This window comes from Perna viridis, chromosome 10 (genome assembly GCF_037379345.1).
Source record: "Perna viridis isolate PV_CMFRI_1.1 ecotype Kerala chromosome 10, ASM3737934v1, whole genome shotgun sequence".
In the NCBI taxonomy this organism is placed as follows: domain Eukaryota; kingdom Metazoa; phylum Mollusca; class Bivalvia; order Mytilida; family Mytilidae; genus Perna; species Perna viridis.
In genome coordinates this window covers 25,592,849-25,609,161 of record NC_142454.1, presented here as the reverse complement: position 1 = coordinate 25,609,161, position 16,313 = coordinate 25,592,849, and the positions used below count along the sequence as shown (strand labels likewise).

Sequence of the window (16,313 nt, the reverse complement as noted above, 5' to 3'; positions counted from 1 at the left end):
TAAGAAACTAAATAGGATTGATATCCATGTTCGTTAGTTTCTTAATGACTGCTATTTACTAATAATTACTTTTGTCTGAAAACATTAAACCGTTGTGTTCAGTGGAATTCAATATTGAAATAAAAGCAATAAATATCCATTTACATAAAAGGGTCACTGTAGATTATAATTATTGTAAAAAAAAAAACAAAAGGTGACCTATATATTGTACATATTGTTACTATGTATCAAATTTCTCTAAAACGAGGTCAATATTTAGTATGACAACATGAACATGGTGTCTAAGATGATTACAGAGCACTAGCTACGGTAAGTCGATTCGGGGGGGGGGGGAGGGGTTACACCACATGCCACCATGTGGCTTTATGATAATAATAATAGTAATAACCTTTATTTACAGTGAGTATAAATTAGTTCCCAATTATTTAACTTTGGGTCCTCATTTTTCTCAAATGTAATAAATATAATGTGTTGCAATATTCACTAGCCATGCATATTTTCATTTGCATATTAATATACAAGCATGCAACACCATGAACATAATATAGAAATATAATTTCATATTAAAATATTATGAATGTAATTGAAACATTTCGTTTTAGAAGTTTTTCAGCTTAAACTTACTGTTTATTTATGTAAAGTTACTATTATGTGTCGGAAACAAAAGCACATTGTAAAGCGAATTCAATATAAATTCACAATTCACATAATGTGAGAATTGAAACACAATCTACATTAAATCCTCACTACATGTGTAAGATTATTATGCATATATTCTTGCTTCTATAATAATACATGTGTAAGATTATTATGCATATATTCTTGCGTCTATAATAATAACATTATATTGAACACATCCAAACTAAATGTATATACAATAGTAAATGAAAGGTATAAAAGTGTCATAAAATGATGCAAACTGTAGTACCGTCAGTTAAGTAGGAAGCACAAAGTCACAACCAATTAGATAAAAAGAGTTTACTTCCAAACCGTTTCAAGATAATGTTATAACTTCAATCATTCGTATTACATTTTTGAAAAATATCAAAGTTACTGTCTTGTTTTTCGAGAAAAAAGTCATTGAAGCTTAGGATTGAACATGGCAATATTTGTTCCGTTTATTTGCTACTTGACGCCTTCAAGATATGTTTTGTTTGATTTTGCAAATGCTTTTGTTGAAAAGACTGAAAAAAATGCTTAAATCATTCAAAGTAAAAAAACGTGACTTTTTGTTGGTTTCAAATACAAATTGTTACGAATGCAACCATCAACAATGAAGACACTTTTAGCATGTTTCAAGATAAAACCGGTATGCCATTTCGTTGCTTTGATACATCGTATCTACCCAAAGAAACTTGAGATAAAGGATACAACAGACACTGTGAAGTCAGCCTCTTATCTGGACCTACACTTAGAGATCGATGGTAAAGGAAATTTATCGATCAAACTATACGATGACTTCCATTCCGTATTGTCAACTTTCCTTTCATCTGTGGCAACATCTCGTCAGCACCTGCGTCTTGGGTTTTCATATCACAACTATATAAATACGTTATGCCAGAGCTTGCTGTAACTACGCAGACTTTTTGTATCGCGCTTAACTTCTTGCAATTAGGCTTCTGTAGCAAGGTTGTGTTGCAACAAGATTTAAGTCGACATCATTACAGAAGTTTTATGGTCGTCATCGTGAATTCGTGGATCGTTAAGATGTATCCATCTGCACCATGAAAATTGATTTGTTCAACGTGTCATAGTTTTTCTTTCCTCTTTTGTCTACCACGGACTTGACTTTTTATGAGCAACTCGGCGGGGGGGTTTCTAGAAAAGCAGAAAACGCTTGCCCTACCGGTGCATCTGGTCCATGCTCCCAATTTTTAGTGGAGTCCAAGTTGCTCATTTACTTTTGTTACTTTGTATTTATTATTTTGGTTATTTTATGTTCTTTGTTGTGTTTTTCTGTTTCTTATGTCTACTCTTTATCCTTGGATTACATTCTTTTGATTTGCACCAAAATCATGGTTTTATAGATTACTATTTACCTCTTTTTGATCGGATTTGTTGTGTTTAAAGTAATAATTCACTGAAACCATTCTTAATCGAACTCGTTTGGACTTAAGATTTGGATTGAATTTTGAGTGTTCAGTTTAAAAAGTAAAAAAATACATTTAACTTAATAAAAAGGTAATTTAAAAAATGTCTGGGTTTGACATATTTTGATTATTCGTGCAAGGTTTGGTTCAGACAGCTTTCCTTGTAAGTAGTTAGTCTTGCTTTGACGGTAAAAGAGAATTGTTGAGTCCGAATCAAAACAGCAACTTGTTGCATAAAATCTGCTTTATTTTTTTTTGTCCATATAGGTGGATTCATTAAACTATATAGAATGCAACAAGTTGGACAGTATCAGATTCCGTCCGGATATAAGAAGAAGCCGAACATTGATCGGATATTATTTTACCATACATTCGATCCCAAAATACAGCGTGACTACATCAGTTTCCTACAGACTGAAAGGGAGTTGGAAATTAAATATAGAAACAGGGTAGACTCTTCAACCGTTTGCATATATTCAACAGGCATTGTTTTATATATTTTATGATTTCTGTGCTAATGCCTGTTTAAAAAATACAAAAGTGACTGAATTTCAGAAGGATAATCACAATAAAAACATTAAAAAATGGAAATTTGATTTAACCAAATTTAAATACAACATACTGTGATTCCAATAAAATATACTGATTACTCCATGAAAATAATTGAACTATCCAAATAATGTTTTACCTCAAACATAAAATTACCAATTAAAGACAAAATAAACGAAAATAATACAAGAAGAACGCAAAATCCTAACCAATGCAATACACTATTACCTTTTTAACTATATTTTACGTTTTCTATTCACAGTACACAGAAATATGTGAAAATTTCAAAGGAGAACAGCCTAAGGACAAAGATTGGGCATTGTCAACATATCTATATAGGGCAATTAATGAAAGGAAATCATCATCAAGTCATGAAGATGCCTTAAAAGATTATTGGTTTCTATGCAGATTGAAGGAAGAGTATTATGAATTAGAGAAGGCAAAGGGTTTACCTACACGCCCAGTTGTAAGTTGTCTAAAATCAAATGTCTACACATTCATGAGTGATAATTATTCTTGAAAAAGAATCGCAGTTAAAATCGGGCATTTTCTTCTATGGATAACCTGAAAAGGAGATAATTTGACTGTGTCTTTTAGTATGATTTACTTCTTCAACGTACGAATCATTAAACATGATTTTTGTAGACTATAAGATTATGAGAAAAAATATCTTCCTTTTATCAATCTAGAACTTTAAGATACCAAGGTTTTAAAGCGCATATTTCTTTCCTTTTAAAGATTTCTGAAAGTCCACGGTCCTTGCCACCAATATCACCGAAATCCAAGTCAAAAGAGTTCTTGCCAACCTTATCACCAGGTAGACCGGTGATAAGTCAGCCACCAAATGGAACACGATATAACGAAGCCATCGAAGGTGAACCGCCATTATTTGGAAAACCTCAAACAGTGAATGTACCTAAATCACAAGAGCATGACAAGGGAATACGGAAGCAGTTCTTCTCTGAGCCTCACTTCCGAAGATCATTGACAAGCAGAGGCTCCAATTACACCTCTTTTACATCAGAAAAACCAGATGTATTCAGAATGAAAAATGGCTATCGACCATTATCAGACAATCTTAAATCTGAGCTACGAACCCCTCGCACTTTTGACTCGGCCGAATACTTTACGAAGCCTACTGTAAAAGAGACTATTCTTAATAAACAAGATCAACAATCGTTAACTGCTCAGAACAAGCATCTCCGAGACCTTCTACAGACACAGACAGAGGAGATTATGTCTCTTAGAAACCTTGATAGAGAGAATCAGGATATTGTCCAAAACCTGAAAGCAAGGTAAATTTCAATAGTTAAAAGCTTTACTTATATGTCAAGGCAAATTGAGAAAAACGTATCATTAAAATAAACGTCATTCCTATCGCACAGTATTGCGGATGGCTTCGTAGGTGTGCTTTTCTTTATTTTGGTAGATGAATAATTGAAGGGAATATATCTTTATGTAAATATTTGCTAGATCATTGTATATATGACTTAGACGTGCAAGTATGAATATTACACATTCATATGGGTACTAAAATATAAAACACTACAAATAATGTTCTTTTTCGACAAATTTTCACTTCAAAGAACTTTAATTAACTATTGCAAACCGATGTAAAAGAAATTACATATTTATGAAGTCTTAAATCATCCATATACATATACTGTTTTAGTCGATTTGGAGTGACTTTGTCTTGGAATAACATAAAATTAGATCACTTTTAGACTAAGTAGCTGCACATGTGACGATAACCCTGGCTCATTTGACTACACGATGAACACGAGCTCAGCTGAGATAGCCCAACGATTTGCCAATATTTATGACGCTGAATACAAGACAGCTTTAGACGTCTTAACGTCAAGACATCAGGACAGACTTACAGAGGATGTAGCTTTGTACAGTCTTATGGAGATAGTAAAGGTAAACAAATATTCAACAAACTGAAAGTTTTGAAACGTTTGTTTGAGACTTGTATGGCAAAATGTCGTTTTTTTTTGTTTTTGTTTTTGTTTTTGTTTTTTTTAATTAAAACACAAAAAAAAGTTAATCATCTGAAAAGAATTTGTTTTAAAACATAAAATCATTAGTAAAACATATTTTTATCATGCATTTTTTAATCTTACATCTTTTTTTACGACTAAGATTATTCTGTTCTTAGTATGTTTTTCATTTTAGGATACATACTAAAAACTCATGTTTTTATTGTGCCCCTTTGACACAATAAATATACTTATGAAAACTTATAAATATGACTATGACGGTTGATATGTACTAAAAATCGTAGATTGTTCATGGCCGATTGTTTAATGTTATGACTTATTATGTGCAGTTATATGACATGTTTGTTTTTAAAGATTAAACTCGACAAATATTTTTATTTGGATGCAAACCTTTAAGGATATTTTTTTTTAAATCTGAAGTCAAAAATGATCGATATCATTCAAGGAATGACTCTTAAATTGTTTTGGTTTCTGAAAAACCTCAATGCACGTGGTGCAAACTAAATAATCTGTGTAGCAGGTTATTTTAAAGTGTGCAGCGAAATCCTACAAGTAAATCATTAAAAAACATTGATGACGTCACAGTCATTACAAAATTTTGTCTACAAAACGATAAACGAAATTTTTTATCCGCTCAGAAACCGTTTTACTTCTGAAAATATATGTGATTACTCATGTGTTTTGCCTTACATCTGTTCCAGAGAGCATATAAACTATGTACCTCGGTTGCTGCTGAACAAATAGAAAACATGACAAGTTTGTTAGTAGACCAGGTTATACAGCCATGCATTACTCAACACTCAAATGTAAGATTTTTTATTGGGTGTTTCTGACAGACTTCCAGTTATATGAATTCCCTTCAAAAACAAATCAAATCTACTTGCAGTGTAGAAAAGGACAACTGAACTCATTGTACCCAAAGCCAGGGTTGTTGTTATTATTGTAACAGCTGTTTTGTTCTTTTGTTCTTTGTTTTATTTTGGGGTTTTTTCTACGTTTCTGTTTGCTTCGGTTGTTAACTATAAACAGATGTTCTTTGACTTTTACTTTTCTTATTCATTCATATTACATTATATTTTTTCAAATGTCACATTTTCAAATCAAATATAATGTTACTTATAATGCAGTATTTGATTCTTGCTGAGGACCTAGAAAATCAAAATCTAATATAGAATGTACATGTACATGTATACTTGAGGAAGATAATATTATACCTTTATTGTATATGCATTATAAGTGCTTGTTTAAACCCTATATCGTCTACCCTATATCACATAACCTATATCTCACCCCTAGACCTACATGTATATTGCATACCTTTTATCATACTTCTTCACAGACTATACTTGAAGTATGGTTAAAATCTATGATATAGTGAACATGACATGTTAAAATCTGTATCGCATGATGTATCATCCCTTGACCTATATCACCCCGCGAGTCGGTGGCCCTTTGGGTGATACAGGAGTCTCAGGTTGATACAGCATGTGATACACATTTCGACATGTAATATTCAGTATGTATGAACAATTCACAATTCCTTATGATTTATTTGATGAAGGTTGATAGAAAGGTTTCAGCGAACGACACACGGAAACTCCAGACTGATGCCGAGAGACTGTCTAAATTGTTCCGAAAACGTCACTGTACAGTAACGGTCACTAACCTCGCGGATGTAAGTACGGCATAACAAAATTTGCTTCATTTTTATGAAAGCTATTTTTACGAGGAGTAACGCACGAACTAGCCGTAGAAAAAGACAAAAGTGTTGTAAAACAGAAAGTAAACGTAAAAAATGGGAGGCTAACGTATAAGTGTAACTTGAAATGAAATTTACTCGTAACATTATAGTAAAATTCGAGTAAAATCATGTAACAACTATAATGTATCAAAGTACACACACTTTTTCCCTGTGTGAAGATTAGTCGTTTTTATTTATTTATTTAGTCCTTGTTTAATTCGGTCCCTGTGTTGTAAACATGACTTGGCATCGTTCTATTAAAATTAAGTGACTGAACGTTTCGCAAATAAATTAATATTTCCTTTGCATTCGTCAACTTAATCTTCCATTCATAGCAAATGTTCCATCATGAATTGTATAGTTGTGTTTTACATTGTAAATTTATCCATTTTTTAAAATACTATAATGTATCTTCCTTTTTAGAAATTTAACGAAGATTTAGAAAAATCACCAGACTACAAAGTGCATCTGAAAGCACCGGAAGTGACGATATTTGTAGAAAACTGTCTACAGACTATATGGCTTATGTGTAATCAAGATCCAGCAATGACGTTAGAATGGCCTGACCAAGGAGAAACATTTGACACTACGTTATATAAATATTACAAAGGGAAGGGCTTTAGGGTTAATTTTCCTGTCTGGCCGGCAGTTCTTATGTATAACAAAGGATCGGTCTTGTGTAAAGGATTTGCTGTCCCAATGTAATATACATTTTTTGTATATCATACGCCTATAAATATATAGACTAAGAACATTTACGTTTCTTTCATATCACATGCCACAACCCGAGTCAAAAATACTAAACCGATTCTTCAGAGTGATTGATCAAGGGTTTACTTCGTCGAGAGTGGTGTTAAAAACTTATTGTATGGGATATGAAAAAAGTCTACTTTGTTTACTGTTTGTTTCAAAACATTTGTACGTTGTAATCAATGTTCTATGCCAATTACAAATGTCTCTATGGTTTATTATGGGTGTTTTCTGGGTCATTATGAATGTACAAACACATGTATGTATGAGATTGAGTCTGTATCATATAAAATAAAAGCGTACATGTATATACTTCTAAACATAATTATGATGATAATGTTCAAATAACTGGTAATTTATTCGAATAGTAAAAATATATTTGAATTATCATATTTGATAAACATGTAGATACTGAGGTTAAGTTTAGCATTACCAGTTTTTTTTCATAATCCACTCTATATAGTTTGCTTTTTCAATTGAAAAAAGTTCACGTGAGTTTCAGGGTCCGGTTTCAAAATACAACTTTAACCCTGTCCGGTTTCAAAATACAATTTCAGCACTGAATATCGACAAAAACAGACGTGTCAGCAGTGAAATGATTCTAATACGTCAAATTCCAAAAAAAAACAGGGGCTAACATCATTTGATGAAACAGAGACGATCTATGTAGCTTCATTAAACAAAGTAGAGAATTAACTAAATAGTTTACACATAAAAAATTAAGATTAGAGAAACAAGACGTCACACAAAACTCTACCACTAGCAATATGAACTCCCACCAAAAATCGGGAGTGACATCAGATTCTTCGGAAGGGTAAGCATGTCCTTCATCACCGTTTCCTAAAATTCTTTGAACAAATTCAGCCAATCAATACGTCTGGATGGGGATTAGTACTCAACGATTCATGGATATTCTAAATAAAATACCGTTCTTGTACACATGTAACATCGATACGAAATATACGTCTATTTAAGCTGAAGATAGTGTTTGCAATGTTCCATGTAATTGGGTTAGTACTTATTCTCGGTTACAGCTTGTCATTTTATGTTTTATTTGGCCAGAAGATGCTTAGTTTTCTGGGATGTGAAACATTTTGAGATACAACGATCATTGCTAATGGATTTATTTCATGTTTTTTTTTAAATATAGAACACGGGCTAACACAAACAGCACTAAAAAGAGGCAGACAGTTCCATTTCGGGTTCTCGTAATACATGTATCATTTACAAATAGAAAATGACTATTTCGTTTGGTTTCAATAATGTTTTGTTTCTTTTCTTCTTACCAAGAAATACTCAACGTTACTATATACACGCATTTTCAAACATCGATATACTGTACATGTATTACGCATTGATTGCACAGTCACTAGTAATGCACAATTTCACCACAATTCTTATTTTATAATATATCATAAGTATATGGTATAGTAAGAAAGCAGGCAAATCGTTATACACCTTAATGTTTTGTTTAACTCCTTATTGCTGATGGCGGGAAATGTTCCAGGGTATTCCAAACAATTTTCAATGAAATATCAAACTACAACCCTGTATTGGTATCATGAGAGTGTAAAAGGACTGTTCCTCAAGTGTGATTAAATGTTCATGTCAGTTGTATTTCTACAAATACACATGACTGCGTTTTGTTTTGATGTATCACTCATATCTGTTACTGATGGTCCTGTCAGATATTTACACGGATCTATACATGTACTTCAAAAAATCATTTTTTTAGAAGAAACAAGAACTTGTACCTCTACTCAAAACGGTATATCACATGTATACGTACTAAAGAATAATAAACTAAACTAAACTAACTTTTTAGTTTTTATATATGATACATTTGAACCAGCTACTTGTAAGGTTCTGGGACTAAAATATCAACGTGAAACTGTACATACAGTTTTAAAATGCGACATGAAAATGAGTGTATTTGTCAATATATGAAATTAAATCACACGCCTGATAGTGTAAAAGAATACCAAATACAGATGTATCGATTCGAATGATTTTTCATTGTTTAAATCAACTGAAATAGAATGAGAATTCGTAAAGAATTTTAAACCATTGGGTTGGAAAATCGGTAAATTCTTTCAATACACCAAAATACCCACACTGCCTATGTTTGTCATAAAAAAATATCTTGAGACGTTTTATCGTTGAGTAATCTTTGTCATGATTCAAAGATTTCTGTACTGAATAAAACAAGATTGACTTTTTCTAATGGTCGACATGACACATAAGATCTATCTGTTATGGTAAGTTCTTACTTAGAATTTTAACATTTTAGTTGCAACGTCATGTGCTGCAATCTGTACCCATTTAATCAAAATTTAATGTTATACATACATAACATTTAAATAAATACTGATTGGACTTCATGTACAATGTACATTACTCCATTTTACGATGGATACATGTACATGTTTGTACATCTTTAATACTTCGAATCAAATTTTGATTGTTTAAACAGCCGAATGCTATCTTTAAAAGTTACATGTACAATGTACTAATGAGTGCATGCAATATCATCCCTATTTTAATTTGTTTCAAACATCAAATTTCAGAGATTCTGAAGAAGATCAAGGCCTTTTATACTTATATGTGTACACCATGACGAGACATGAGAACCAAACATACCATACTCAAGTATAAAACTTAGTCTATGAAAAAGGAAGGAGTTACTCAAGAACATCAAAAATGACCCTAGTTCCAGTAAGAGCGAAATATATTAACCTATCCACGGACTACTCTCCAAGGCTGAATATAGAGACTGTTATTCAGGACATGCAGGTGTTCTACCCAAAACATGTTCTTGATGCTGCCAAGTATGAGTATATAGACCTTCTAAAAACGGAACACCTCTTACATACTAAATACCCTGAGCAGGTCTGTTATTTACTATATGCAAATGTACTTCATAATTAATAAGATGTGCATTATGCTGTGCATACATAATTTTTTACCTTGCTTAATATTTTACAACTCAACATTTGAACAAAGTTTTTAAATATCATTTCAAGAGGGAAGTCATTGCTATGAAAATTGGTCGATCGCGATCATATGTTTTGTTTAAAATAACTTTTTTAAATATCACTAGTTTACTTTGCTACAGTGTATAGAAATATAAACAAGACTTAGTGTGTTTCTGCATACATTTTTTCTTCCTATATACTGAAATAAATGACCACTAATCCAGTGCTAGCTTCAACTCACTGTATGTTCTATCACTTACACGTATAAGCTTATGCAAACTGTGCATATGTATAATTACATGTATATACAATTAAATTCTTATCATTTTTCTTTCTATTACTCTGCCAGTTTCGATCCCTTGTTAAAAGTGATGACAAGGTTTATGTTAGTGAAGCCCAATTTCCAACACTGTCAGTCAGCAAATTATATCAAGTACTGAAAACTGCCGAGAGACACCGAAGATCAGCATGGCGGAATGCGATGTTGGAATTTATTTCACTTCAAAGGATACAGAAATTATATGTACAATTGCAAGGAGACGAAGTAAGTCGCTAAAATCAAAACGTGCAGATTTTGATCATGTATTTTTGTCAATCAATGCAGTAGATATGTTAGAATTGGGACAATAATCCTTGCCATAAACTTTTTTGGTTATTCACTCAAAACTGCAATCTTGATAATTGTATAATTGGGCCTAAATGAAGCTAAAGGAAAGTGCCATTTTGTATTTTAACTAAAGAAGTACCGGAATTTACGTTTCCATTGAAATATCACTTCAAACCTGTCTCTATAGTTGTCATAATTCATCGGGATTGACAATCCGATAATTGCCCGGCTATACAAGTTTCTAGAACAATTTTTGACTGTCTTCTTATGTCAGGTCATAGAACGATTTCAGCCAAGTTTAGGACAGAACAAATTTTGATACGCCAGTACGATATATATTTCACAATTTCAAAACAATTCCAGTTCATCACGATATAGGTCAGGATGATTCCTGGCAAGAATAATTTTTACCTTCCGAATTTTTTTAAATTTAAAATGGTCAGTGCTTAAAGGTGAGTTTGGAGATTTAAATATAACGTAATGTAAATGACATTCCATTTCAGAAATATCTAGTAAAGAAAAAGAGACAACATTCCGAGAGAATCAAAATAGGACTCATTGGAAGATTAAGTCCAGAAACACCACCAAAATCTCCTAACATGATAGTATCAGCTAGAACTCAGAAATCGCCATTTTACATGAGAAAAGATGGTTTCGTGTCAGCTGACGAGTATGATGACCTGAAGTTAGAGCTCACTAAACGTGACAATGCAATTCAAGAGTTAACTAGCAGGTGAAATCATCTCAATAGGTGGACCCCAGGGTGCTCGGGGCCCGGGCCCATCCTTATCAGTTTGAAAAATTTATGAAAAATTGCATAATTTATTCATTGCCTTGAGCGTCCCCGATTGCCCTCCTGCCCCCCCCCCCCAGTCCCCAGCGGTAAAACTACCTCTGCGATGAGTTCGTTTGTGCACGTTTATTAATAACTGAAAATCCTTGGTGCTAATTTCATACGACACAAACATTAATTTGTTTGAAGCATTGATATGACATGAAATCTCAAGCTGTAAGTTTCAGTGGTCTCCTACATTTTCCGTTTCGCTACTCCGTTCCATTTTATTTAATGATAGAATATGCTGTCTTGTATAAAAGGATTCACTTAATTTAAGTGGATGAATTTGATTTGTTTTCTTACATTTGTTCGTATTAGGACAGAAAGTCATAATTAAATGTGCTAATTTTTTAGTCTCGTTTTTATCGGTACGAATATGGAGGCTTGCTTAATTTCGGCTCCGAGTTAAGTTTTCGATACTCTATAAACAATTAATTGGTGTATAATATTTATAAATTTTATTTCTTTTCTCTTATTTTAGAGTTAGTTCTCTGGCTAACCAACATATCTATGACGGGTTTCCTACATATAAATATGCCAATGAAACCGTGAACCCGGCAAGTATTGCAGAAAAGTTTGCCTTATGTTTTGAGAATGAGTGGAAAGCGGCTTATGAGGACTTAGCGGACAGGGGATATCACGACGAGGAATGTGTTTACAAATTGATGCGGGTTATTAGGGTAAGTTTCAAAACATTCTTATAGACAAAACGATTATTGGTTTAAGTGTAGATACATAATGTACATTGAAATCTGTGAAGTTTAATTTGTGAATGAACTTTGAATGCTTTTTTAACTTACTTTTAACTTATTTTTAGTATGCGTATCCATTTTGTCAGCAGATAGCAGAGGATCAGATAATAGAACTAATTCATACTATGGAACATCCAAACGTTCGGTCCAAAAATCTTTATAGTTTAGATAAGGTAAGAATTGCAACGGCACTGACAACATTTTTTTTTATTAATCTCTCAGTAGGAATTGATGCATTTTGGTCAATACATTGTATATTGCATAGAGATAAACACGCGCTCAAATTTCTATAAAACATTACATGGTTTTGGAAGAACATTTTCCTTCGTTCCAGTTAAAACAAAACTTTCCTATATACGTCCGCATTACTACTATGCGTGGGATGATCTGTGTCTCTGCCGGACTCACGAAGTCGTTATCCTGTTATAAGAAATTTTAGAGTAAACCATTCTTGGGGCAACTACGTGACTAAAGCAAGCAGTAAATTCTTACATTAATTTCTACCTCTGTGATAAGCACTGTGTGTGGCTTTTTATTTGAATTTGTCAGATAAGTCTGACAATGAACTCTTCGTTAGAGCGTTTGTAAGTAACGAAAAAGCATTTCAATTCTACAACGGCAAATTCAGTGTTATCCCCTTGATATTAATAAATGCATTTGAAAACTTTTCATGTAGCAGTTTTTTCAGCAGGAAATTTTGATCATTTTCTTTTCAGACTGCCATAATTCCGAAATACACGTCTCCCCACAATCTACCATCAGGTGTCGCCACACGTCTAGCCAAAGAATACAGACGGGCAAGTGCTCCTATGTCTGTCCCGTCCGTTATACAGGTATTTACTTGTTAATCTATTAGTATGACTGCTTATGCTAAACATCCATGTTTAATGATCCAGTTAATAAATCCGCGATAAAAAAATTGTAGAGTAAGTGTTTAAAATCTTTACTTAAGCATTGATAGATTTCCAGTTGATAAAACCTTTGCATGCAGGGTTTTTTTTTAAATATACTTAAATACAGCATACAACAGTAACTTACTGACATGTACACAGGGCGACTAAAGCAATTAAAAATACATGTATTTGCGACTTTCTTTGTCTTACTCTTACTATATAAAAAAATCTAGTAAGGATCCACACATTGGTGGTGCTATGAAATTTTATTCATTTGAATGTTTTCCTCTCACAGTATTTCAAAGAATCAACAGCATCGAGGTTAGAGCTGAACTATAAGACGCTTGTTTCCATGAACTCTTACATAGATCGATGCGTAGAACTTATATGGTACATGTGCGTACAAGATCCTCAAATGGTCCTCAGATGGCCCGACCCAGATGATGCCATGGATCCATCAATATTTAAATATTACAAGAAAAAGGGGACCGTTGTTAAACATGCTGTATGGCCTGCGTTATACTTACATGAGGCGGGCTCCATGTTGAAAAGAGGTTGTGCTAGACCTTATTAAATACATGTACATGTAAAGATGAGATCCGTTCTATATAGTAACTTCCTACAAAAGTGTCCAAGAACTGTCAGAAGAACAGTTCTCGGACAGTTCTAGAGCCAGCTCTTTTGACAGTTCTAGCAGAGCCGGCTGTACTAGTAAAACTGCTGTCGTAGACCTGGCTTTATCACTAAAACCGTTCTTGTAGGACCGGCTCTGCTAGAACTGCCAGAAGAGCTACATGTAGCTCTAGTAGTAGAATTGTGCTCATCAAGCCGGCTCTGCTAGCAGAATGTCGGAGGAGCTGGCTCTAGAATTGTTCTATGACACATTTAGAACTGTCCTAGAGCCGGTTCTTCTGACAGTTCCCTTGAGAGGTTAGACCTGATCTCATCTGAAGTCGCTTCTTTCTAATTGGTTTTGCAATTATACATTCTCTTAACAAGATTCAATAGGACGTGCTATAAGCATTAATTTTACATCGTTTTTATGTATACATATTGATGCAAAAAAATTATTGTAAGAATATTCTTCCAGTGGCCGATCCAGGGGATAGTTGAAACCGTCTCCTTTTTGCTGGATAATGTTGATAATTTTTTGCCGTAATTGTGCGAATATGAGCAAATATTTACTTAGCCTGGAACCTCCTTTTCTGGAATTCCTCCTCCATAACCCCAAAATATCTGGGCCCGCCTATGTTTTTTTTTCTGATTATTCATTCACTTTTTTGTTTGAAAGACCATACATGTACAATAGAAGAGGACCTATATGACTGCTGTAACAATTGTATGTGCTTAAAAGAATAGGAATTGTATTAATTATCAATGAACTATTATAATGTAATACTGAAGTCATATTTTGCTTTATTGAAATAAAATTCTACAGTAATTGTCACAGCTGATTAATAATAACCAATTGACAAAATGTGAACTTTCGGAACAAAAAAAAAAGCATTCAATATATGTACTACCTGTATTCAATACTGTCAGACACTATGATTTTAAGTACTTCTCCGACTAAGAATCGGGCAAAATGTATATAAGGTGTGGCACATGAAGGAAAAAAATGCAGAGATTTTATTGCATTAACCAATTATTTATACCTGATAACCACCAGAAATAACCATCAAAGTGTTTGAAAAGTTTGCCTTTTTAAAGATATTGATAAGTCAAATTTAGTTGAAATGCACTATAGAAAAATGGGAAATATAGGAAATTTTTTCCAAACTTTTCCCGATACAAACAGTCACAAATATCTATGTCACCAATACCTCAGGATAAAGTTTAAAAATGGTAGGTAAAATTTTCCCACACTCTTTCCTTGTATAAGCAGTCAAAAAATATCTATGTCAGATGCTTCAGGATAAACTCAAATAGCTTTTTGGTTGTTTTCTATATTAAATATATATTTAAGGCAAAAATTACTAAATTGGGGAAAATGAAGTGCCACCCACTGCCTGATTCTTACACAGAATGGTACTTAAATACGTAATGACATAAATTTGCTAATCACTGACAAAGCACTAGTGATAACCAAATACCAAAACCAAAGAAAAAAACGAAAAAAAGAAACCATCAAAGCATATATAACAAAAAGCAACCACACAAATAAATTAAATACATGTATTATTCTGTGTAATACATGTATATATAACAGGCATCAGGGATTGGGTCAGATTTAAAAAAAAAACATGATTTCTTGTGTGTAATCAAAGGAAACCCTTTGAAATTATAATTTAATGTTTTTGTACCTCAGAAATGAACACTTTACTGCTGACCACAGGATTTGGATTGGGATTTTTTAAGAGCTATAAATCACAAAATCGTGTATTACTACATTTTATTCATACCATCAATAACATATTTTCTGATATACGGAGTCAACTTATATAATTATGTTAATTTCTTGCAAAGAGTAATCGAGGGAACCAAGATTCTAGCGGAATTCAAAGAACGTAATCCAGAGACAAAGACCAGACATAGAAAACGGGCAAACACACAGCAAAGAACACAAAATAAGCGTCCTCTGTTCTTGAAACACCCGACAAGTTGCTCATAAAAAGTCAAGTCCAGTGTAGACGAAAGCGAGAACGAACCTATGAACGAAAACTATGACACGTTAAATAAATCAGTTCATGGTGCAGATTGATGGATACAACTCAACGGGTTCATGATGACCACCATAAAACTTCTATAATGATGACTTCAATCTTTTAGCAACATAACCGTGTTCCAGAGGCCTAATCGTAAGAATTCTAGTGCGGTACAAAAAAAGTCTGCGTAATTACGGCACGCTCTGGCATAACGTACGAGTTGTGATATGAAAACTCCATATGCAGTCGTTGAAGGGATGTTGCCATAAATGAAAGGAAAGTTGACAATACGAAATGAAAAGTCATCGTTTTTTTTTTTTGGTTTTTTTTTTATGGATAGTTTGGTCAACAGATTTCCTTCACCATCTATCTCTAAGTGTAGGTCAAGATACATGTATGAGACTGACTTCACAGTGCCTGTAGTATGCTTTATCTCATGTTGTTTTGGGTAGATGTTATGTTTAAAATCCTCGAAA

At 33.2% G+C, this 16,313-nt stretch overlaps 2 protein-coding genes across 2 annotated transcripts; both read left to right on the top strand.

Annotated features, from left to right (window-relative positions):
• Window positions 1-264: 264 nt before the first annotated feature.
• LOC148605132 (uncharacterized) lies at window positions 265-7,427 on the top strand. The gene is made up of 8 exons (XM_088549588.1): window positions 265-309; window positions 2,358-2,539; window positions 2,902-3,105; window positions 3,378-3,934; window positions 4,364-4,559; window positions 5,341-5,445; window positions 6,201-6,314; window positions 6,804-7,427. The coding sequence occupies exons 2-8, from the start codon at window positions 2,381-2,383 to the stop codon at window positions 7,083-7,085; spliced, it is 1,617 nt and encodes a 538-aa protein (XP_088405714.1). The 5' UTR covers window positions 265-309; window positions 2,358-2,380; the 3' UTR covers window positions 7,086-7,427.
• A 1,820-nt stretch (window positions 7,428-9,247) lies between these two features.
• On the top strand, window positions 9,248-14,637 carry LOC148605131 (uncharacterized). Its single transcript, XM_088549592.1, has 8 exons — window positions 9,248-9,388; window positions 9,698-10,019; window positions 10,455-10,649; window positions 11,216-11,445; window positions 12,029-12,227; window positions 12,365-12,472; window positions 13,016-13,132; window positions 13,488-14,637. The coding sequence occupies exons 2-8, from the start codon at window positions 9,831-9,833 to the stop codon at window positions 13,764-13,766; spliced, it is 1,317 nt and encodes a 438-aa protein (XP_088405718.1). The 5' UTR covers window positions 9,248-9,388; window positions 9,698-9,830; the 3' UTR covers window positions 13,767-14,637.
• Window positions 14,638-16,313: the final 1,676 nt, after the last annotated feature.

Bases quoted from the DNA above. Each gene is read 5' to 3' on its own strand.
- LOC148605132 (XM_088549588.1), top strand. From the start codon at position 2,381: ATGCAACAAGTTGGACAGTATCAGATTCCGTCCGGATATAAGAAGAAG. The intron at 2,540-2,901 runs GTAGACTCTTCA...TTCTATTCACAG, and splicing joins AAATTAAATATAGAAACAGG to TACACAGAAATATGTGAAAA. The intron at 5,446-6,200 runs GTAAGATTTTTT...TATTTGATGAAG, and splicing joins GCATTACTCAACACTCAAAT to GTTGATAGAAAGGTTTCAGC.
- LOC148605131 (XM_088549592.1), top strand. From the start codon at position 9,831: ATGACCCTAGTTCCAGTAAGAGCGAAATATATTAACCTATCCACGGAC. The intron at 10,020-10,454 runs GTCTGTTATTTA...TTACTCTGCCAG, and splicing joins ATACTAAATACCCTGAGCAG to TTTCGATCCCTTGTTAAAAG. The intron at 12,473-13,015 runs GTAAGAATTGCA...TTTTCTTTTCAG, and splicing joins ATCTTTATAGTTTAGATAAG to ACTGCCATAATTCCGAAATA.